At 28.8% G+C, this 23,938-nt stretch overlaps 5 protein-coding genes across 6 annotated transcripts; 2 read left to right on the top strand and 3 right to left on the bottom strand.

The window, feature by feature from the left end:
- Positions 1–2,359: 2,359 nt before the first annotated feature.
- LOC126834458 (armadillo repeat-containing protein 6 homolog) lies at positions 2,360–4,708 on the top strand. The gene is made up of 8 exons (XM_050566385.1): positions 2,360–2,568; positions 2,655–2,949; positions 3,150–3,280; positions 3,389–3,593; positions 3,668–3,816; positions 3,889–4,008; positions 4,116–4,265; positions 4,336–4,708. The coding sequence occupies exons 1-8, from the start codon at positions 2,464–2,466 to the stop codon at positions 4,546–4,548; spliced, it is 1,368 nt and encodes a 455-aa protein (XP_050422342.1). The 5' UTR covers positions 2,360–2,463; the 3' UTR covers positions 4,549–4,708.
- Positions 4,709–5,307: 599 nt separating this feature from the next.
- Positions 5,308–6,627, top strand: LOC126834748 (uncharacterized). Its single transcript, XM_050566902.1, has 3 exons — positions 5,308–5,652; positions 5,714–5,905; positions 5,970–6,627. Exons 1-3 carry the CDS (start codon positions 5,474–5,476, stop codon positions 6,238–6,240), a joined length of 642 nt encoding a protein of 213 aa, XP_050422859.1. The 5' UTR covers positions 5,308–5,473; the 3' UTR covers positions 6,241–6,627.
- A 232-nt stretch (positions 6,628–6,859) lies between these two features.
- LOC126834747 (UBX domain-containing protein 6) lies at positions 6,860–11,034 on the bottom strand. Of its 2 annotated transcripts, none has more exons than XM_050566901.1 (7): positions 10,914–11,034; positions 9,428–9,727; positions 9,193–9,362; positions 8,965–9,092; positions 7,528–7,931; positions 7,331–7,460; positions 6,860–7,161 (listed from the first exon to the last, which is right to left on the bottom strand). In XM_050566901.1, exons 2-7 carry the CDS (start codon positions 9,655–9,657, stop codon positions 6,904–6,906), a joined length of 1,320 nt encoding a protein of 439 aa, XP_050422858.1. In that variant the 5' UTR covers positions 9,658–9,727; positions 10,914–11,034; the 3' UTR covers positions 6,860–6,903. The 2 variants fall into 2 exon arrangements, with proteins under 2 accessions (XP_050422858.1, XP_050422857.1); XM_050566900.1 differs by lacking the exon at positions 10,914–11,034 and adding an exon at positions 9,788–10,303.
- A 598-nt stretch (positions 11,035–11,632) lies between these two features.
- On the bottom strand, positions 11,633–15,971 carry LOC126834791 (maternal protein exuperantia). Its single transcript, XM_050566966.1, has 6 exons — positions 15,745–15,971; positions 14,527–14,803; positions 14,296–14,447; positions 14,008–14,191; positions 13,218–13,526; positions 11,633–12,339 (listed from the first exon to the last, which is right to left on the bottom strand). Exons 2-6 carry the CDS (start codon positions 14,797–14,799, stop codon positions 12,022–12,024), a joined length of 1,236 nt encoding a protein of 411 aa, XP_050422923.1. The 5' UTR covers positions 14,800–14,803; positions 15,745–15,971; the 3' UTR covers positions 11,633–12,021.
- Positions 15,972–20,155: 4,184 nt separating this feature from the next.
- Positions 20,156–23,543, bottom strand: LOC126834756 (40S ribosomal protein SA). The gene is made up of 7 exons (XM_050566912.1): positions 23,405–23,543; positions 22,698–22,838; positions 22,416–22,621; positions 21,157–21,315; positions 20,884–21,012; positions 20,416–20,628; positions 20,156–20,348 (listed from the first exon to the last, which is right to left on the bottom strand). The coding sequence occupies exons 2-7, from the start codon at positions 22,828–22,830 to the stop codon at positions 20,262–20,264; spliced, it is 927 nt and encodes a 308-aa protein (XP_050422869.1). The 5' UTR covers positions 22,831–22,838; positions 23,405–23,543; the 3' UTR covers positions 20,156–20,261.
- Positions 23,544–23,938: the final 395 nt, after the last annotated feature.

The following is a 23,938-nucleotide window of genomic DNA, read 5'->3' as shown; positions in this document are numbered from 1 at the left end:
TTAAGTCACTTGAACCGCATTTCCTTGTTAAACATTTCCACAGCTTTTCATTCATAATAGATTTAAATACGCGGAAGTAGTCATAATATAAGAATAATAAACGAGGTTGACGATGTAAGAATTTTAACTGCAACTGTTATTCGGTTCGATTATGTTGGATATGTTTTTGTCACACATCAATCAATTTTCCTTTGTATACAATAAAGGAATGTAAATATTTTATATAGTGTTTATGTATAATATTCATATGTTAAACAAGCTAAAAAAAAGGAAAACCATTTCCCCTTGTGTTATAAATAGGTATATACATGTATATATTTGTACCTGTTTAATTAAAAATTCTTTATATTATTCAACGAATGTAAGTTTTTTATTTTAAAAGTGTTAACAAAGACGAATTCTAATATCAAATATATTTTTGAACAAAGGCTGTCTATTAATTTCAAGGGTAAACAACCGGTATATTGTCTTATGAGTTATTAAAAAGTTGGGTAAGAGATATCTGGAAAATAAAATTGAGGAACCTTAACTGTCTTAAAATTAATGATTAATCAATCACTACTGTCACCAATACCTTATTAGAGCTGTATTTATTAAACAAAATCTTCACAGTAAAAATGCCTTCTATTCCAGTCCACCTTCGATTATAATCAACTATACAAATTTGAAATAAAAATCGAATTATTATAAAAAATGCAATTATAATTAATTTAACACTAAACGAGACCTCAAAAAGCTAGATTTTACAAAAAAAGTTTATTCTAACTATGTAAAATTCATATAAATACTCTATTTAATTACAATTTTTGTTAAACAAATTATTAAAAAATCAAGACACAAAAACAGTATAGTCTATCGATTTTCCGAACTATACCTACTAACAATAAGCTTATAACTTACACGTGTATACTATGTAAACCTTTCATAAGTTGACCTTGCATATCATACAGTCCCATAAAATTATTTTGATTATTTAAAAATTGGCCATTTCCGTCTTAAGAGTTAATAATTCTTATTTATTTATTTTTTTAAGTTGAGATGATTATTAGCTTAAAATTTCACATAAAAAAAAAGGCGCTTGGATAATATTTTTTTTTACTTGGAAATTTCGTGCACGTGCTATATTTTTTAATTAAACAATTTGATTGAAAAAGTTTGATTTGGAATTAACGAACGATTTAAGCGTTTCACAATATTATTGCCTGGGTAAAATGACTTTTCAGTTTCGCGGAGAAACAACACGGTGTGCATTCTAGTCCCCTGGTAACGAAACCGGAAGTAAAACCCATGTAAGCAGTAGTACAACGCCCCGTGTAAAAATGTGTGCCAGCTTACCACCCATCGACATTTCCTACCCTTCGTAACGGTCACCATCAGAGTGCAAATAAGAATCATTAAAGAATGGTATGTATTTGATTAACTTGAAAACAAGCCTAGACTAATAACTGTAATGCGATTTTTGTAAGAAAATAAATACAAAATTTAAATAATTTTTTTTATTTTGACGGGTTTTTTATTACAGTATAATATGGTTACATAGAAGCGTAACACCACGTAATAGACTAGACCTATTCTGTGTTCACATTTTGGTTGCACTTAAAAACTATAGATACAACGTACCATCGTCAGAGGTCTCTTTGGTACCTATAGCTTTTTTAATTATAACATTTATCAAATTAATAGAAAAACAAAAAATATCGAATTTGAAGAAGTCAAAAAACTTCAATTATTAGAGGTATTAAAAAAACCACGGCTGTAGTGTAAATATTGTTGTCTGTATGACTTCTAAAATCTTTCCAATTTTTTGTATATTTCCAAAACTACAAAACCTTTTATCTTCTAGACATGAAATAGGAGTTTGAGAAATAGCCTATCTTATCTACCTACACTTAAAACAACAAATAGATAGCAGCCTCTTTACATACCTAATGATATGAATGCACTTTAAATATCAAAACTAATAAACTTAAATTAAAATAAAAAATTGTTATATGATTTCAAAAAAAGGCATTAACTCTATTTTTTACATTTACCTTCCTTTACAATTATTTAATCACAAGTGCTTGAACAAAGAAACTTATTTTTTGACTTAATTTTTTTCCATAAAAGAACAATGGATTTTTCTATAGAAATCACATTTTTTTTCTAAAAATTAATTCGATGGGGGAGCCATTTTGTTAATAATTTACATTATGTAATTTTACATTATATAAATTATGCGGCAAAATTATTGAAAGCGGCGTTTTAAAAATAATTAAACTGTATTCATTACCGATTTCTTCAACGAAATGATTCTTATCTCTATTGTTGATAATAAATCAACGTTATCTATGAAATTTGGAAAATATCATTTGTTTAATTTTTGCCTTCTTACCGTTTTAAATCTGAAAAGTATTAACTATTACACATTAAGCATTTGCCTTCAAATATTTAATTCATTATTGAATAAAATATTTTAAAATAATGGATCAAAAGGCATTTGACGATGCCATTAATGAAACTATGGAATTATTTGACATGAATTACTCCGATGCACTTACAGATACTATAAATCAGTTTCAGAAAATGGTATGTTTTACTTAAGAGCAAATACTGCGCTCAATTTGTTTGCTTTTTTTTAAATCAAAATGTGTATTTGAACTATGTTAATTAAGGGGATGGATATGTCGAAAGTTAAAATCAAACTTGAATTGGCTGATGGTCCGCTACCATCTGCTCTGTATCAATTGAAAAAGTCTAGTGATGTTACCATGTGGGACGAATTGGAGTTAAACAAAATCGTTAAAAACCTGAAAACTGTTGAAATTGAATGCAAGACCAAGGAAGGACGTCATTTATCAAAATTAAGTGGTGCCTATAACATTATATGTAATTTTCTCGAAAGACTGGCAGACTTGAACGATGACCACAAAACTCAATTCATCAAGACATTTGATGCTCTATTAGGAGGTATAGATTTTTTTTTTTAAGTATAGACATTCTATTATTTGGCAACGCTACTATGTCAAAAGTATGAATCAAAGTACAGCCATTTTACGTCTTTGGTGCAAATTTTTATCTCACAGTTTTAGTTTTCCCAGTAGTATTGCCACATAAGTTATAAAATACAGAGAGCAACTTTAATTTATGATTAATATTGTGATTTACAGGTGGCCAAGTTGTATATGGTGCGGCATTAGACGTCATGGTTGAAATGCTAAAGAACACTAAACACGAAGGAGTATTACTCGCTTTGTTATCCTGGTTTAAAACTATTAGTGAAACAGAAGATGAAAGAGAAGTGAGCAAAACAACTTAATTGTCAAATTTCTCCAGTTTACTAAAATTGTATTAACATAATATATATATATATATATATATATATATATATTTATTGAATGTTTCATAGGAACTACGTGTCATAGGTTTGGGAGAAATAATAAAAAGTATATTGCTTTCTAATACTACCAACAAAGAAATCGTCATTGGAACATGTCAGTTGATCAGAGCACAGGTACGAGAGGATAACTGTAGTGGAGATTTTTCTAATGCTGGTGAACGATCAAGGTTGATGGCTTGTGATGTATTAGAACCGTTGATTCTTATCTTGAAGAGTAATTATTGTTTTTTTTTTTTTTTAATGTAAATATGTAAAAATCAATGTCAATCTTGTTCAAATGTATTCTAGATGATATTATTGTGAAATCTGACGAAGTCACTAGTGAAATATTTTTTACATTAGCTGTAATTATTGTGCGTTTTGAATTTTGTCGTAAATTTAATGAAAGCAAAGGTTTATCTATAATTAAACTAGCCATGGAACAGCATACTTCTATGGTAAGTCATTAATAAAAAATATTTAATTTTTTTTTTTTTTAGTAAAATATGTTATTATTCTTTATTGACCAGAAACTAAATACTCATTCGTTTAAACTTCTGAAGTCATTAGCTGGTGATGATATAGTGAAAGATGATATCAGGAAAATTGGTTTATGTCCACTCGTCTTATCAGCTTTGCAAAGACATATAGTAAGTCAATATAAATGTTAAATCACTGTGTCAAAAATATTATTTATAAATAACACCGTTGAAAATGTATATGATTGTTAACTGAGTTTGAACATTTGTTTGTTTAGAATAATAAACTACTGTGTATAGAAGCGATGAAATTAATAGCTGCGTTAACTTTACGTTCACCACTAAACAGTGCCGAGCTTGTCGGGTTAGGAGTTGCCGAACTTATTGTACAAGCTATGAAAGTTCATTCAAATGACTCTAAACATCAGGTAATAATTATTCTTAATAAATTATATTGTTTATTTATGAAATATACATTCTTTAAAAAAAATGTTTTAGCAACACGCTTGCACTGCAATTAGAAATATTGTTTCGAGAAACCGTGAGTTGGCCTCTGAGTTTTTGGCATTAAGTGTCGAAAGTATCATCGAAAAGATAATTGCTCAGTACAACAGTTGTGAGTTTGAAGCAAAAAGTGCACTGAGAGATCTTGGACTAGAAGTTAGTTTTAAGGAACAGTGGACTGGTAAAGGACAACATTTGAATCAATGACCCTATTATGTTCTTAACAATACATTAGTCTTCTTCGACTTCATCTTTATTTTATTGATTCTGCTTAAATTAAATCAATAAATTATATAACAAACTAATAGCACTAATTTTCTTGTTACTTTTATTTTTTTATTTTTATACTGTAATTTAAAAAATGTAATAAAATGTATGACATTATTTGTGTTTTTATTATTTTCTACAAACAATTAGTTAATTTTTATAAAACTACAATATTAATAAACCAGAAAACTGTAAAAAACAGAATCTACCAGGTTCCGCCAAACTAATTTGGTATATATATAAATAAATTTTACTAAATAAGACGGAAAATTGCTTAGTACAGAATTTTCTTTCTTTCCTAAGACCGATTCAACTGTATATCTTGTATATTAATTAATATAATTTGGTGGCATCTGCTGGAATAATACAAACAAACCCTATTTAAAATTTCAGATAAATACACTTTACCCACAATGATAGAAATTGAATTTGTATTAAAAGTATAAAATATAATACCTACTATTATTAATACGTCCTTAGAATTATGTAACTAGCGAAGATAGGTTATTTTTGATATCAAACGCAGTAGGCGGACATTAATTAACATTTAAAACATTGTTTAAAATCTACTTAAAATGTGAATTGTGAATGCGCGCGGTTTGCTCATTTCCAAAGTTTATGAACAACCTGCATTTTGATTCTTACGGTTGGTACCATAGACATAGTTGTGGTACTTTGTTGTACATTGTTATCAATTATTATCACAAAACATTTAAAAAAAACGGATTGTTGTTTTCAAGTTTTTACTCTATACAACGTGAATCGTGATACTTTTGAATTATTATTAGTGTTTAGTTTTGCAATTTCAGTCTTGGCTATTATAACACTCACTTCTTGCCGGTTTCACATTCGATAAATAACCGAAATGGAATCAAACACGGAACCAATGTGTACTGATGAGCCAATGAGCAGTGTAACCCGTTCTTGTGAAAACATGAACATAAGTGTAGCTTTTAAGGAAATCACTTTAAAAGATCCTCCTAGATTTACTAAACTCCGCGATGCAGTGAACAATACTTTTGGTGATATCGTTAATTCCGTCAGGTAATAATTGAGCATTCGCAGAAATTGTGTAGCTATATCAAGTAATATGACCATGTTACAGTCTTGAAGAATTCAAACAGTTGTTGGGCGATATTTCATTTTTGAAAAACAAACAGAATATGACAAGGCTTTTTTCAACACTAAAGACAAACATCCATAGTACTATGAGCCAACAGTTTGATGTAATAGTTCAAGATGAAAATGTACCAGAAATATTTGCAAAGAAAAACGAATTAACAAAAGAAGAAGCAGAGTAGGTTTTTTTAGACTATTAAACATTACTACTCTTTATTTAATCATCTATTATTTATTTGTAGAAAGTACATCATCGATGACGATTCATTGAAAATAATGGAATTAGAAGAATCTTTAGTCAAGCTTAACAGACAAATAGCTGAACTAGAAGAATCAAATGACATTCTATTTAATCAAGAAAAATTCAATAAACAACGGTATAACCAACTGTTAGAAAGACTAGACAAATTGTTAGATAGTTGCAAGACTCAATATGCAGATTCTAATGAACAAATTAATCTAATCCAAAATGAATTTGCTAATTTACTGGGAAAACCTAAATATAAAGATTGAGTTGTTACCTCAAATACATTTAATTCACATTTATTATTATTTAAATACTAAGTAACTTTTGAATTAAACTGTTATTATTAATTTTAAAAATAATGATCTTATTGTATAACTGTTATGATTTTATAAAATGTACATGTTATGCTATGTAAATGTAATAGTATGTTAGTTTCTGATTTTGATGACCGTTCAGAATTCTAGCCCGAGTTTGACAACAATACTAATTTAAGAATAAAACTAAAATGTCTTAATACTAAAAAATATATAGTTTATTAGTTGTTGGGACTGTTATATAATACTGCACTGACATTAAACAATAATTTTAACTATTTTAGTTTTAAAAAATTACAGATTATTACCGTAAGAACATATGTCTTATTAAATTTTCAAAACTTAATATATGAGTTATTATAATATTATAAATGTAAAGTGTATGTACTACTAAACTAAAGTAATTCATTCCATCAATATCTTGTTACATTTTTTTTTTTTTTTTTTAATTAATTTATATATTTTATTTTGAAACCAGACAACTATTGTTATTTATAACTACATATCGCACTGGCAATTAAAGGAATGTTTTAATAGATACATCGACTGGCAATGATTGTACCCGAGTAAATATAAAAAAAATATTTATTTAAATAGTATCACAATAATAAATTATTAATCAGTATCTTGTACTAAAGCCATAATATCGTCCTTTAAATAAGGATTTTCCTGATCGTTTTCCGTAGAATCACTTTTGTATAACAAAATAGTTGCTGGTACCAAACCCAGTTCCATTAAACTCATAGGTTCTTCATTATGGTCAAATGTTTTTCCAGTTGGTAGACTCAACTTAAACGGCCGTTCTTCATCAAATAGGCTCTCCTTGACAAATTCCATTACTTCCGAAAAATGTTCTTTTACACAAAATGTTCCCTAATCATTCAAAAAAAGTAATAATAGTTATGAAGTATTATAAAAATAATTAGCTTGACATTCAATAATGCTAAACTGTTATATTTTTAATGTAAGTAAAATTAGGCTCGACACCCCTTTAAACTTGAAAATTAATATATAATACAAAACTATAGGTCACTATACTAACCTGTAAAATTAAACAGTCCGGAAACTTAACTCGGATCAAACAATACTTGTAATTAGATTTGCCCTTATTCTGCTCTTTCAAGCGCATGCTTTTGGTTTTGAGTACCATATCACTTTCAATTTTTTCAGCCCTGATTGTCAAAGATAATAAAATTAGAATAATCTTTAATAAAAATATTAAAAAAACATTAATACTACCTTTTTTGATGTTCTACTTTTATTTCGTTTGTAGTCATCGTAAAGAACTCTTGCGGTAACGTTATTTGTTTAGATGCTTGTGATGGTAACAACACTTTGACATTTCTATCCAAAACCAACTGAATTCTTTCTGCAGACTGTAAATCATCCACCATAGTCTGCACCATTACTAAGTTTTCTAAACAGTCTTCTGGGAAAACTAAAAACTCCTCTTCTTGTTCTTGATGAAGAATTGATTTCTGAACAAATCCAAGCGACTCCAGAAACTCCACAGCCCCTTTAATAGGTTTTACTTTTTCTGTAAATGTCTTATTAGACAATCGTATTTTACGATACTTCTCTTCATCTTTGTTTTTTATAATATTTTCAGCATAGGTAACTAAAAGTTTAATACATTCTTCCACCTGAAAAAAATTCCAAAAATATAATTAAACATCAGTCTCTTAAAAAAGACAGTACAGTGGTTTTGTGAAGAACAAGCCCTGATTTGGGGGTGAGGCTGGGGTGCTTTGGCAGTCGTGTATACTGATTATATTACTTATCTATTATAAATTGTAATTTAAGTATATATATATAACACATTAGTTGAATTATTCAAATAATATATTATATGAAATTGTACATACAATGTAATTAAAAAAATAATTTTTTTGTTGTGCTAAAGAAACACATTGTATTTTAATCATTTTTAAACAACTCATTAATTGTAATTTAAATGGAAATTGGCCAGTTTTAAATATAATAACTGATTAACATGATAATGTGATGTCATAAAAAGGGTTATTTTATTTAGAGTACTAACTACTTTCTTCATAACACCCCCTCTCCCCTAACATAAATTCTACATCCACTAGTCGTAAATCATACGAGTCTTAAATTAATTATTATTTATTACAACTAATAATGATCAAATTCTTTGCTATAAATTTGTGATGACATACATATTGATGCATATAGATTCAGTCGCTTGGGATAATTGGTTTTCAAATAAGTCGCAAATGACCTTGACGGTCAACTCAGGCACACTAGTACAATAAAAAATAGTTCAACAAGTATACAAAACATTAGATAAGAGCTTATCACATGACATTTCTATATGTTATGTTTCTATTTTTGATAGGAAAACATTTACTCCTCGCAAATGCTAGAAGGTTAAATATCAATATAAATATATTATGTACTATATACATAGTAAAGGTATTCCTCATCAACCCTGCCAGCAAATATTTCGGAGAAATATTTTTTGTTCATAGTTAAAAAATATTAATAACAAAAAAAAGTATGGTTGTAAATTTACCATCAAACTAAATGCAAAAACTACCCAAAAAAAAAAAAATAATATTAATATGCCGTACTTAGACAAAATCATTGTAAAACCAATACCTTCTTAGCACGCATAAAAGCTTAAACTATTCTATTGTTAAGTTATTTAAATACCTTGGATCTATCTTTATTACAATTTTGTATTAACAAAATTGATTGCAACATAGTATCGTCTTTCATTTGTTCTTTAATAAATTCTTCAATTTTCATTTGCCATTCTTGCTCAGACAAAACTTCTAAACCTAAACCCAACAACCAAAAACATATTTATTACATATTACATAACTGAAATTTCAATTTTCATAAGTAAAAATTAGTTTATGGCAAGAGTTGTGTACTTACCTATCATTGGACATTGGAAAAATACGCCACTGGCAGCCAACGACTCAGGAACTTCATTGCTGATATTAATTGCTTCACAATTATTTACATCACTTGCTATATTTTTTTCTTCATTTCTTTTTTCGGCTTCCATTTCTTTTCTAGCTCTTGACTTAATGGTCGCCAGTGACCTGCATATTAGTTTACGTTTATTATCTAACATTTTAAAGTATACCACACTTTGTATTAAACTCACATGTTTTTAGAACCAGCAGTGGATTTTTTACTTTCGAATCTAGCTAAAGCTGCAGCCGCAGCCTGTTTAGCCTCATCGGTGGGTTCGATGCGGCAAGACCTAGAAGTCTCCCCTACTTTATTTACATTTTTCGGTGCAGAATCTTCATTTAGCCTATGCCCAGGTCCAGCCCTTTTGAATTTAACATCTGCTTTTTTCTTTTGAAAAAATTTCTTCAGTTTGTCACTCATATTCTTGGTGTATAAGATTTGGGTAACTTCAAATGTGAGACGTCTTCTCTCAGTTCATCGACAATAGTATCTAAAATAAAGTAAATATCATAAAATAAATCAATTAAAATTTAAGAGTAGCAACACAAACCACTCAGTAAAAAGCGTTGGTATATATCTACGTTGTATCTGGCCCAGGCAATGACCAAGAGAGCAATTAACAAGCACTCGAACAACACCAAGTAGTTAAATATTTTTATTTGAAATTCATCAAAGCTGACAAAATCAGTGAAACCATAGAAAACGTCTAATAAAACCACACGAAGATCAGTGAACGAAAAACAGTCGTCTATCAACGACAAAGTGTACAGCCGAGTAAACGTCGTTAAACCGTACAGACAGCCGACAGTTGTATCGTTTACAGAGTTCACGTGTTCTTGAAATTTCATCACAACTTCATGAAGTTAATAAATTGTTAAAGATTCCTTTTTATACTTTTTTAAACGTAATAAAAAGTCAATGAAAACAGTGACACGAATAAAAAAAAATCGAATAAATATTCTACTTAGGCTATTGCCTATTAATTGAATTTTCATTGGACTAGCAGTGATAAAATGATAAGGTCTACTACCACAGATTATACGAACATAAGTCTCTTCACATGGTCTGTGTTCTAACCTTGACCAAAAAAAAAATGTAGTATAATTATTTTTTTTGTAGTATCAGCAACGTTTCTCAATAAAACAACATACTCATTTAGAGCTATTTAAACTCGTTTTGAAATTACACATACTCGTAATTATTTACTTTCAATTAACAACAAAAGGAATTCAATAATATACTTGCACACTTTGTACCGTCAATACCGCATACATTATTTTTATTTTGGCTTATTTAAATGAAAATAATTTTAACTATCGAGGTGTTCATAACACCCTTTACAAATTTTTAATTTTTAAAAACTTAAATTTAATTCATATTTATTAAGCATAATAATCATACTACCACGCTATATGATTAACAAGTTTGTTTTTTACCTATGTATCTATTTTGAATAATAATAATAATAAAATGAATTAGATTTAAAAAATCATATTTTGAAGTTACTAAAATTCTTAAAATAAGGCATTCATTTTTGTGATCATAAAATATTTATGACTGGGGTCCCATGTAATGGTAAACATTATCAGTACGGTTGTAACTTAAAATTAACAATTTAATTTATTTATTGTTTTATTATTTTAGAAAATATAGAACATTTCTATATTTATACTTACTTCTAGGTTGATCTCTGATCATCATTATATAGACTATCAACTATTGCATTTTTTATCTCTAGAATTTAGCGGCACAAATTTAAACAGAATTAGTAGATACAATCAGTGGCATAGTCGTAGGTGATACTCTTATGCTTGTACACAAGGTCATTATACAGAAGCACGTACTTGTTAATCTAATAATAATTATAGTCGATGAGCTAAACTCCAGAAATTGGTCAATGGCCAACATTTTTATCTCCAAAATTGTTTTTTGTTACATTATTATTTCAGCAATACAGATTAAATTCTTTTGGGGCTAATATAATTTGTAATGTTTTTTAAATTAGTTTTTATGCTTTGTAACAAAAATTCTTATTTCCATAGTAGTGTAATAAACAGGTTGAGTTCATTAATTTTCCATCAATTATAGTATTACAATAGCTAAACCTTGATCAATTGAACTTTTTTATTAATTACAACGCCAAACCTGTTGTCTTAGAACTTCAGTTGAATCCCCAATGATAAAATATGTTTGCAGCGATGTCAGCATAATCTATACGTCAATAAATGTTACAACTATCATTGACTACACTTTACACCTTGAAATGTTGAAACTGTTTTTAAAAGTAAATAAACATACTAATTCCCGTAAGTCAATTAGATAACTCATTTTAGCATTTGTAAACGTTGAAGTGGAGGACAGATTGTTAAACAACAACAATAATAACAATAAGTAATTGTGTTATAATTTTATAGTTATATTGATAAAATTTTATATTTTGTAATATAACATAATTAAATTTTAATGACCTCAACTTTTTCGCTTCCTTACAAATGAAAATAGTAATAGAACAATGAAGAAAAATAAATATTAAAATCGACTCGATTTGTTTTAAAAGAAAATTAATTTTCAGAGAGAATTGTTAATGGATCGCGAAAAAGTGGTAATACTTTGTTTCTTTTCTTAAGTTATGACCTTTTTTTTTTTTTTTTTAATTTTAATTGTAAATTGTAAATAATATATAAAACTTATAAGTAGTCTATGAAGGACAACAAAAAACTTAACGTTTTTTCTTAACAATACTTAATTAGTTAATAAAATGGTAATCAAGCTTTGGGGTTTTGTTTAGTTGTCGCCATTTTCAACATTTTTGGTAATCCCACTTTGGGGTTCTTCTACTTCTTTCTTGATTCCATTGCTCACCTTTGTTGGTGTAGGTGACCGTGAACCATTTTCATTTTCTTTATCGGAAGAACTCTTCCTGTTACCTTTGTTACTGCTACTACGTCTCCTGTATTTACCAAATCTTCGGGCTTTTGGTGGCGTAATTGGCTCAGGGTTTTCAAAATGTTTAATAATACTCACAGCAATATCTTCACGTTCCTCTTCTGGTAATTCCGAAAGCTTTTCTTTTATAGCCTCTTTAAAACCATCTTGGTTTTCCTAAAATTTAAAATAATATTTTAGATGAAATCAAAATCACAATATTTTCCTAATGAACTATTAAAAATATATCTCATAAAATTTTAAAAAAATATTTTCAATTTCACAGTCGAGCCATTGAGGCAAAAATTGTGTAAGACACGAAACTTTAAAGTTAAAAACAAAATGTTAAGTTGAAACACTGTACACTTTTTACGAGAACGTAAAAGTTTTCTTGACGTCCCTGCTGGATAACAAGCAAAGCAGAACTCAAACTTCTTTTGGAGGTGATAGATTGAGGTAGAATTATCCAGGTGGTGTTACTTCAGATTGTGTGAAAACATAACATACACCATTTTTGCTCTCGACGGTTTTAATTTATGACTAGTAATCGAGATTTCATAGCAAAATATACTTCACTCAAAACAATTATATAAGGTTAAACAGATCTTGAAAACAAATACTATTCCTCAAATTTAAAAACAATATTTTTATAACTTATAAACAAATATAGTTTTTTGTCTAATTTGTGTTAAAAGGGAAGTTGCCTAATATACAATACATAAAATGTTTTACCAATACAAAAAAAATGTTTGCGAAAATTACCTTACCAAGTATTAATTTTTTAGTAAGATCTGGATTTTTAAAATTGTTGATAATTTTTTTTTTAGCTTTTTGTTGTTTCTAATACCATGAGTTACTTACTGTTAAAATAAAAAAAATTGTAATTCTCAAAAATGCATATATATTTTTTTTTTTGGAATAGACCTTTTTTGTAAAAAAGTAATGTTTTATCATTAGTCATAAGGAATTCATTAATTTTTGAAATTAAATATATAAATTAAATGTTTTGTTTTAAATAATCCTTAAATTATAGTATGGTAAGATATTAAACTTACAGTCCATAATGTCTTGAGTAATGTATAGTCGATGTTAGCTTTGGCAATAGTATTTCGATGAGCAATGGCCTTTTTGCGATCAGATGAAGAAGTCTGATAAGACAAAGACCTTTGGTAAACTGTGTTTAAAGATTTTTGACGAGCCAACAACTCTTGAGTACTGTGCAAGTGATTTTCTTCAAAATCAATGGCTGTGAGGAATGTAGATAACGCTTTGACTTTGGTTTCTTCAGATACTTCACCTCCGGTAACAACTTCTTTTGAACTGCCGTTACTGTTTTCTAAACCCACGCACAAGTGTTGAACAATCTAAATATCAAACAAATTAAATAAGATGCAATTCATATATATATTTTCAATCATAAAGGGAAAAATGTTTCATAATATCTAAGGCTCTACAAATAGGAAATTTATAAATTTTTATTAATATAATTTAAGCCATGACTAAACAGGCATAATTGCTATATAATACTGTGCATTTCTCATTAGAAGTTATAACATCTTCTATGAGTGGAACAAAGCAAATGTGCAGATAGGAAAAGTTTGTAATCTAGTAATCATGACTTTATTTAGTCATGATTCAAGCCGTTTCACATCTGCACATATATTATGCCCTTTTTTTAGTCTTTCCCAAATTGTATACATTGTATGAGAAACATGCATAACATGTAAGGTGTGAAATCAGTCTTTTTACTTGGTAACAAAAAACTCAATATTTATTTTGTTCAAGAAAAAAGATGAAATTTTATGTATTTATATATATGTATTTAAGACGATTCCATGAACATACTTCATATCCTATCTTCGCTCTTTCAGATGCCTTATAAGTTTCAATATGGTCTTTATCTAGAAGAACCTTGGACAGAACTCTAAGAGAAAACATAACCATAGTGTCTTGGCAGTGGGTTTGAGCAAATGAATGACAATTAGCAAAACCTTTAACTAATTGTGAAAATCTTTCCATTAAATTGTATCTATGTATAAAAATAAACAAACAACCCATTACATTAGTAATATAACTAAAACTTTTTCAATATATTAAAGATTTGCCTAATACAGTATTTAATATTGGACTTACGCTAAAAGTGATTTGATTAAGAGGCTGGTATTAAACTGGGCGACTTCATGACATACTAAAATAGCCATCTTTTTGCCATTGTCTTTTAATACCTCTTCTAACCAATCCAAGAACTCTGCCAGAGCAGATATTTCACTCTTAGATTTCAATGTCTAAAAGTTAGTGTAATCGTAAAATTAATATTCGTAAAATTAAAAACTTGAATAAACAAAATCTTTAGTTAATGCATACCTTGTTAGACTTAATGTCTTTCAATGCACGAAAACGACCCATGGTAATTGTACACAACAGATGACGTCTTCTGGCAACTTGATCAATATCATTGTGTGGCATAATATATTGACTAAATGTTGATTTTGGAGTATAACCTGCAATATGGCAGATTTCATCCAACAAACGGCGTCCAGTCGTATCAATATCCCAACCAACTACCATGTAATCAGACATGTTGCCTAATGACACTGAGCTTTTATTGGAATCGGAGACTTCTGTGTTTTGAACCATCTTGCTGTATTTAAAAAAAATATTTGATGAAAAAGATAAAAGGGCATCTATCAGGGAAAGCGGTTAACATAAAGGCAATTGTTAAAAAATTAAATAATAGAAATTAGTTTTATACATTAAGTAGTACTTATAATATTATGTACCTTATACTACAATACAAAGAAAATTATTTATAATTAATACATCTATTCAAATTGTACTCGCGATAATTAAATGTAATATAAAATTCCATATTCAAATTCAATAAGCATACTTTTATTAATCAAGAGTCCAGCCCACTGGTTACAATACTATAGTCAATTTTCTTTTATTAGTAGGGGATTCCCTAGTAGATAGAATAGAAACTATTCAGTATGACATGCTTCTTATCATCTAATAACTATTATAAACTATAGTTAAACCGTTTTTTTTTTTAAATAAAAATATTTTCCCATACACCCATAGACAATTTCTAGAAAGACTGTCGTAAATATAGTCGTAATTAAAAGAAAACTAAAATATTTCAGTACTGAAATTAATAAAAAAAATCTTGTAGATATGTAAAATATTATAGTAAATAAAAAATGTTTATAATAAAAAAAATGAATTGTTTCGAAATATGTAAGAAAAACTTGAATAAAACGCATTTTAGTTTGTTTAAAAAAAACAAAAATAAATTGTTCGGGAAAACCCGATCGACACAATAACACCATCATGAACCAAGATGAAGTCGGCCCTGTGAAGATATCAAATTACACAGGACTGAATAGCAGAAAAATGAAGGAACGCCGAAAGTTCACAAACCAACGAGTGTCCTCGGCCGGGAATTAAAAATATGTCTGGTACGACACAGAATTCGTGACCATCACCGTGGACCACGCGATTCATTAGATGTATAGCAAGAGTAAATTACTATATCATGATAATATTTATAACCTTTAATCTTATATTATTTCTGTAGCTTACCTGGAACTGGCGAAGTTTCAAATACGATATATCACGTGCAAAACAAATCAGACTAAAACCGATTCTAGACGGGTACTTGACCGTAGAGAATAGTTTACAATATACTAATAAACGTTAAGACTTATGACAATACTGTCGTAGGAAGTACACTATGTATTATTAAGATGAGCTGCACTCGTGTGAACGTATGTAGTAGGCCGATTATACTATATATGTGAATAACATGTAGTTTTATCTCCAAAGGAAGTGTGCTTGTCGCAAACCCTCGTCTTACGTACACCGGTAAATATGCCGGTGGGGAACCAATCGCATCACCGATAACGTTTAACAGTGTAGACAACTGCAACAACAAAACCGGGCTTATCCCATTATATGGGATTTTCTTTTACGTTCACGTTCACACTGGGTGTAAAGATTTATCATCTATGATTTACTCTTCAAAGATGAATTTATTAATTAATAAAGCCACCTTGGATGAGTTGGATCTACAGTCTATTGTCTACTACACAAATCAAAAATTACAATAAATTTTAGTCTATAAAACACATGTAGTATACCTGCATTTTACCTTAGATCATTTACATAATAAAATTATGAGATATAAAAACTAAAAAGAGCTGTAATGACCTAATTAATAACCATGGAAGTGCGGACTAAGTATAATTTACCTATTATATAAGGGTGTATTAACATATTTTTCACTTGTTGTCCACCCTAAATTTCTACTTAAAAATAAATTAATGAGGGTGCACCAATGTTATTTTAACATAAAAAAGATTATATTTTACAAAATACCGTCATCTATGAAAAGTAGAATTAACGTTAGATGATTGATTTACGACAACATTTGGTTCTTGAGAACGTATGGATTAAATCTTCGCTTTTTAATTCGTTTAACATTTTATTTTTTGAAAGCAATGCTAAATTATTCAACTTGTCACCTGTTTTGGTGAATCGTGAATAGTTTTGTATGCGGTTAAGGCATGAAACCGGTATCTTTGTAGTTTAATTGACCACTGGTACAATTACGAAAATTCTTAGTGCTATGTCAATAGTGGGAAATATTTCAATATAAAAATTTCTCTTAAATATTTGCATAGCATAACTGGAGTTAAACTGTTCGTGTTAATATCGTTTTTTAATAAATGAGAATAATTGTGATTGCAAATGTAAGCGTTCAGACAAAAAAGTAATTTCTAAATCAATCGAGTATATTTTTTATTTATTAAGGAGTTCAGATAGGACATTTTTCTAGGAAATATTTTTATAAAAACTTTTTTTTTTTTCATTTTAGGCGTTTTTGTTTTAAAACTATTAATCGCGAGTAAAAAACGTTATGTGTTTAAGTTTTACTATAAAAAAACTAGGTATAAAACATCTAAAAAAAAAATGATTTAACATTTTTAAAAAAAAGTCAATTCATTTGTTTATTTTTTTACTTATAATTAGGCAACCAGCTGGGAAAACACCTGAAAATTTCCAAATCTATAAACCGTCTGAACCCTGATGGGAGGGATTACATAGATGTGAAACGTGGAAAAATACTATTTTTATTAGTTACCATACTGATATTCAATTTCCAATTTTAAAGTACACCAATTAGGAACCTTGTCTGGCCATCTCTGATAAGGCATATAAAAATAAGATTGCTCAGTCCATGACATAATAACCGAAATTTCAATTATTAGATCTATGGTCAACCAGAGCTAACATATACATACATATAAACTACGATTTTTGAGTTCGATGACACAAATATACTCAAAAACTTGTTAATAAAAACTATTAGTTTAAAAAAAATTAATATTTGAAGCACGAATCAAAGTAAAATTCATGGCTTAAGACTCTCTGGCCCCAATTACGTTTATACTTTAAATAACATGAAGTACAAATAACGTTTTAAATAATAATGTAATGGGTAAATAAATCAACACTAATTTTCCTCTGATTTTAAGTCCTGGTTAATGTCCAGACTAATCCGTCACGCCCATAACCCTAATCTCTACTTTCCTAAATTTAATAAATAGAGATCTTATGGTAGACCGAGGGTAGATAAGAGCATTTTTATCTATTCTGTGACAGAAGGCCGGAGGGAACAATTATTTGAAAACTCACTAAATAAAGTAAATTATTTTGTCCCTTAGTCAGATCATACCTTCCAAAGTATAAATATATATAAGCTTACAAGCATAAATGTCATAAACAATAACATTTTAATTGCTATAAACTTTAAATAATACATAGATAATCAAATTTTATGAAAATATGTAATCCTAGCCAAACAAACGGTATTATTTATGTTAACTGAAATATACCTATTCAGCGTGGTATTGGAAATAAAAATAAAACTGACAAGGCCGTAATGTCAGAGTGCATTTTATTGTTAATAACAAACTGTAGACTTCAAGTATTCAAATACGTATTTGCGATGGATATGTAATTTCATATTAGGACATGGACTACCATTTACTGATTAACAAGCAGCTATAAATCATAACCTAGGCTTTACACTTGTTTTTATTTTTAATAATACATAGAATTAATCGCACACAATAAATAAATTATCAAAACTTAATACAGTTGTTAAAAAAAACAGGGGGTGATATATCAATCTGATCATCGCTGCAAACTTGGTAACTATACTCTGTTCGGAATAAGAACAGAGTATTTAATCGTATCATTTAAAAAAATTGTTAAAATTAATTTACGACGCAGTTACCGTGTTAAATAATAAGTACCCATGTACATTTTAGAGTATATGCATCAACAAATTTGATTAGACTTTATATTTGCATACTACAGCATAATAACAGCGTAGCTGTCAATTATAATACAATAACACTCTGTTTTTGTTAATAAATATAGTGGTTTGGTAGAATAAACATGAATTTTTGTATTACCGATTAAATAAACTGTTTATAATTAAATATTTAATTGTTGATTGGGTAATAATATTCCATTATAATGTGCAATTGTAAAGCGAAAAATACCCATACATAAAAAATAATAAATGTAATATGTTCTTACAAACAACATGGGTCTGATGTTTAACAGAAATCAATTCGTCAGTTATATACTTCAGTAAAGTCCAAATCTAATACTTTTTTTTTTTAATACATTTTCCGACCAACTTTTATATAAATAAAACGAATTGACACGTGTCGCAAGAAATTGTTCCTTTATGGAGCAAATCATTTTTAAATTCAATTTGGAGTAGGTACGTGCAGCGTAATCTCAGCTTAGTGGGCATGAATTGGGAGGATTAAAGCCTTTAAAAAACTGTAGCTGTATGTATAGCAAATAACTAATTTTAATTTTAGTGTAATGGGATTATTATAATCGCAGTAAGACCTACTTTATTTATTTATTCGTATGACATAGCAATAAACAATAAAACTCAATTAAATTTTCTCATTAGGTAATATACTAAAAATATTTATCATAATAATAATTATTATACGACCTACTAAAAGTATAAAATTTTATTGTATGTAGTAGAAAAAATACCGTACAAAAGAAACGGTTAGTAGGTACCCAATACTTCGGAAAAAAAAGGAATAACGTGTAATAGTCTACACTATAATCTACATTTTTGCAAATAAAATTAATTTTATTTCATTATCATAATTAAAAACTACAATATTGATAAAGTTAAAGGTTTTTTATTCAATAGGATAACGTTGAAAAAAATCGGTCAATGAAATGATTTAATTTTACTTAAGTAAATTTCAAAAAAGTTAACTTTACAGGGTCAGATCAGAGGTGAGGTAATTATAGTCGTTTTTTTGTACTGACACTTTTATGTTTACAAATTGAAAGATCTTTTACAAGTGTAGTAATAAAAGTAATATAAATACCAAGGAACTATTGTTCATTTTTAATCACAAGGTTTTATACTTTGATTTATATTTAAACCCAGAAAAGACTAACTCACACTTTTCCAAGTTATCCGAAAACCTATAATTTAATTTTCAAAAATTGCAGCCATGTTTTCAATTACCTCTATTCACATTAACGATTTACTACATTTAAATTTTCAAGCTTCATACCACTTTTTTGCTATGTGCTATTTCCTTCTTGATCGCTATTGGCGACCTGTCCCGGATAGCGTTTTTAATAGAAAACTTAATTGAAGAATGTAGTTGTGGGCCATAATTTAATTTATAAGAAATATTCTATTTCCATTATATATATATAAATAAAAAAATAGTGATTACAATAATTTTCTAGTTTTAATCTCTTTTTTCCTATTCCAACCCAAACTAGTACCTAGTTGGGATACTACATGAAGTCAAAGTAACTAGCATAACTAGATCAATATTAGACAATTTGATGAAATATATATGTGTCATGTAAAGCAGGTCACTCAACCACAAGGCGACCCTATACATTAAAATTTAATTACACCAAATTAATATAATTAAGGGTCAATACAATTTTAATTTGTATAAAATGACAAATAACAATCCAGTTTTCATAAAGAAGCTTTTATTAAATCTTCTTCAAGAAAAAATTGATTACATGTTTGACCAATTTGGTGCTGATCCACCTCCCCAGTTAGAGTTGGCGGCTGCACCAGCGGCTGGTGTATTCCATTCTTCCGCCTGTAAAATAAATTGGTTATTTAATTGAATTTCTAAAATAAAATCTGCGAATTTTAAATATACTAACCGTCCAATCTAACGTCGCAGCTGGTGCTGCAGGAGCTGCAACTAATTGTACGGTACTTCCTTCTTCAGCCCAATTTTGTGGAGCAGTTGCTGCTACAGCACCTTCATTCCAATCAGCAGCACTGGACAAAGCATAATCTTCAACTCCAACAATTGGCTTAACTGTAGAAGCAGCAGGCAAAGCTTCTTTGGCCGCAGCTTCTTCTTTCTCCACCTGAACAACAAAATTGAATAAATAAACCATTTAGTTTAGAAACTACTAGGCCCATTTCAAACATGAAGCATATGATTTTGAGACAGACAAGCTATGGTATGGATTGTAAGAAAAAACACATGAGTTTTGAAAACCGCAGTCGTATTTTAGGCATAGATGTGAAGTGTTATATTTGAGTAATTTATTTTCATAAGCAGCATATAAAAACGCGCAGGTGTGAAATGGGCCTTAGTAATTCAATAAAGTAGAACTTACTTCTTCAGGATCTCTGTAGAAGAACAAATCAACAACAACATCCCATTTACCGTCACGTGGAATAGTACCCCTAAGACGAAGAACTTCACGAGCCAAGAACCACCACATAAGTCCAATAGAATGAGGAGACTAAAATATTTAAAACACGTTATATTATTCTATATTTTAATTAAGATGGCGACAAAAACTCAAATAGAGTTGTAAATGCCAGTGAAGAAGAAGATATTTTAATTAAATTATTTATATTATAACTATATGACTTAGTAAACTTACTTTATTGTTACACGGAATAGCAATATCGACGTATCTTAATGGTGTATCAGCATTGCATAAAGCTATTACAGGGATGTTAACGTAAGAAGCTTCAGTAATTGGTTGATGATCAGTAGCTGGGTCAGTAACAACCAAAAGTCTAGGTTCACGGAAAGCGGCCTGAAAATGTTTAATTAAACAACATATTTTAACACTGTAGTAGAATAAACAAAACATAACATAGTTACACTACCACCGGCTCAATCCTTTATACTAACTTATTATACTATTGTGACAACTTTTAAAATATGTAATACATTTAAAAGTTAAAAAACAGAGTTGAGGTAATATTTAAATAATTGTTTATCTGAATGGTAATAAATAAAAAAATATCTTCCATTTAAACGTTATTTGTTTCTTATGACAAAATGATTTTTCTTATTTATTATTTTATTTCCAATTATTTGTTATTCATTAATTGTTACTTGTTTGATTGTCTAAATAAAGTTTTCTATAAATAATAAATTAATAGATTATGTTATTTATCTAGTTACAAATGAATTAATCCACAAATACAAAAATACTTATTTTTGGTAAAAAGTATCATTCAGTTTAAATTTTGCTCAGCACTATTAAAGAAAAGCTTAATAAATATTTTAATTATCAGAATATCAAAATAGGATTCAATCATTATTTTCAGATTGACTGGGGTGTAAATAGTCATCATTTATAAAAATATATATACAATTTAATATTTGTTTATCAGGTCTAAAAAATAATCCAATCATTATTTTCAGATTGACTGGGGTGTAAATAGTCATCATTTATAAAAATATATATATCATTATCATATTTAGCTTAACAGGTCTAAACAACGCTCCATCATGATTTTCTTGACGAATTGCTGGGGTGTCAATCCGTCGAGTCATTCTTTTACACGATTGCTCCCAGCAAACGAGCGCTGTGACCGAGTGTCGAACCGCGACATGAGCGCTAACACACTGCCGTTACATCGTCATCATCTCATAAAAAATATATATACAATTTAATATTTGTTTATCAGGTCTAAAAAATAATCCAATCATTATTTTCAGATTGACTGGGGTGTAAATAGTCATCATTTACAAATAAAATAAAAATATTAGGTTATTAATAAGTAAAGTATTGTTTGATCATATGTACAGGTTATCTGTCATAAATACTCAGATTGACTGGAGCGTACGAATAAATCATTTCAAACATTTAAATAGGATGTAAACACATTGTTTGTATTCACTTACTTGAATTTGGTTAGTGAAGGCTCCTGGAGTGAAACGACCAGCAATTGGAGTAGCACCAGTGTAAGCTGCGAACTTTAAAACTGCTCTTTGTCCATATGGCCTAGACGAGATAACGAAGATTTCCGATGGGTGTTCAACTGCTACAATAGCTCTAGCAGCCAACAACAATTTTTCCCATGTTTTGTTCAAGTTGAAAATGTTGAAGCCTAAGGAGAATATCACAATGTGATGAATTCCGATACTTATATCTAAGACTTACATCATTTCAAGTGAAAAAATTACCTCGACTATTCCTCTTATAAACATATTGTTCCATTTGGAAGTTGACGTTGTCAGCACCCAAATGGGTAGTGGCAGCCAACATCTTGGTAACGTCATCTTCTTTCAATCCAAGTACGTCCAGTCCACCCGACATTGTATTATCTAACATACATAAAGTTTAAGTTAATTAAATAAATAATGCACATATAAAGATTACACATGGCTATTTGCTGTATGTGTCCATTATCGGGGTGTATGAAATTCATTAAATTTACATAATACATTTTATTTTTACAAGGTATTTGAATATTAATTTAACAAAATACCCAAATCAATAGAATCTATGATCTATTTATTAAAAGAGCAAATACCTATTTATGTCTATTCGAACGAGGAACTAAATTAATAAAATGTACACATTGTAGCAGTACAGTATACAAACATAACCTATAAATGTTTATAGATGGTCCCAACTCGATACTCTACTGTTAGTATTAATTAAAAAAGGGTAAAATTAATATATTATTATTTTATAGACATTTTAAATCGATAATAATTAAAAATGACCAATGTAAGTTACGAATGTTTCACAAAAGTAAAAACTACACGTGAGTGGTGACCGGATTTTGTGGTAAACGAAAATTGTGTACAACATAATTATACGAAATCTCCTTACACACAAGTTTTAATCAATTTAACAAAATTGTGTAAATATTATTTCAACTTACGGTTAGTGGATCTGTTCAGCAAACAACTATAATATAAAAATTTAAACAGAAATGTTAGGACATCAAAATAAGTCAACGAAAAAGAAACATTTTTCAGAACGAAAGCCGCGTGAATGGGCGGTGCGTATGTCGTATACGTCGATCATTACAGTGCTAGTAACCAACGTTTGGATAGCCTAGAAATATTTCCATTTAAATTAACCTCCTAGGCTTTTAGTTAATAGAAAAATGTATAATACATTGAACATGATTAATTATATAAAGTAAAATGAAACTAATCATAACTTTTCACATACAAATAATTTCAAATTAAAAATTAGGTACGTTGATACATTTTTTATAATATTTATTATAAACCTTATTCGGTAACACTGCTCACTGATACCTTTGGTTATGTAGATTGTAGTATGTACTTACTACTTGGGTAGTGTACTGACTACAGAGTACAGACTCCACTCCAGTCTTCTAAGTTCTAAGGAAATAGTTTATACTTCTAAGGTCATGGTAACGAGTGTGTAGTATGTACTTTCGTAG

This window comes from Adelges cooleyi, unplaced genomic scaffold (assembly GCF_023614345.1).
Source record: "Adelges cooleyi isolate 19-005CV unplaced genomic scaffold, UGA_ACOO_1.1 ACOO_flye_CR_arks_rails_tigmint_CR_PRNA_21, whole genome shotgun sequence".
Taxonomy (NCBI): Eukaryota; Metazoa; Arthropoda; class Insecta; order Hemiptera; family Adelgidae; genus Adelges; species Adelges cooleyi.
This window is presented reverse-complemented; position numbering and strand designations above follow the sequence as displayed.

Coding starts and splice junctions, on each gene's coding strand:
- LOC126834458 (XM_050566385.1), top strand. CDS start 2,464: ATGGATCAAAAGGCATTTGACGATGCCATTAATGAAACTATGGAATTA. Junction 3,817..3,888: donor TGGAACAGCATACTTCTATG/GTAAGTCATTAA, acceptor TTTATTGACCAG/AAACTAAATACTCATTCGTT. Junction 4,009..4,115: donor CAGCTTTGCAAAGACATATA/GTAAGTCAATAT, acceptor TTGTTTGTTTAG/AATAATAAACTACTGTGTAT.
- LOC126834748 (XM_050566902.1), top strand. CDS start 5,474: ATGGAATCAAACACGGAACCAATGTGTACTGATGAGCCAATGAGCAGT. Junction 5,653..5,713: donor GATATCGTTAATTCCGTCAG/GTAATAATTGAG, acceptor ACCATGTTACAG/TCTTGAAGAATTCAAACAGT. Junction 5,906..5,969: donor TTAACAAAAGAAGAAGCAGA/GTAGGTTTTTTT, acceptor ATTTATTTGTAG/AAAGTACATCATCGATGACG.
- LOC126834747 (XM_050566901.1), bottom strand. CDS start 9,657: ATGAGTGACAAACTGAAGAAATTTTTTCAAAAGAAAAAAGCAGATGTT. Junction 9,363..9,427: donor ACTGCTGGTTCTAAAAACAT/GTGAGTTTAATA, acceptor ACTAATATGCAG/GTCACTGGCGACCATTAAGT. Junction 7,162..7,330: donor CGGACTGTTTAATTTTACAG/GTTAGTATAGTG, acceptor TTGAATGATTAG/GGAACATTTTGTGTAAAAGA.
- LOC126834791 (XM_050566966.1), bottom strand. CDS start 14,799: ATGGTTCAAAACACAGAAGTCTCCGATTCCAATAAAAGCTCAGTGTCA. Junction 14,192..14,295: donor TTAATCAAATCACTTTTAGC/GTAAGTCCAATA, acceptor TTTTATACATAG/ATACAATTTAATGGAAAGAT. Junction 13,527..14,007: donor GAGCGAAGATAGGATATGAA/GTATGTTCATGG, acceptor TTTGATATTTAG/ATTGTTCAACACTTGTGCGT.
- LOC126834756 (XM_050566912.1), bottom strand. CDS start 22,830: ATGTCGGGTGGACTGGACGTACTTGGATTGAAAGAAGATGACGTTACC. Junction 21,316..22,415: donor CCTTCACTAACCAAATTCAA/GTAAGTGAATAC, acceptor AAACATTTTCAG/GCCGCTTTCCGTGAACCTAG. Junction 20,349..20,415: donor CTGCGACGTTAGATTGGACG/GTTAGTATATTT, acceptor TTTATTTTACAG/GCGGAAGAATGGAATACACC.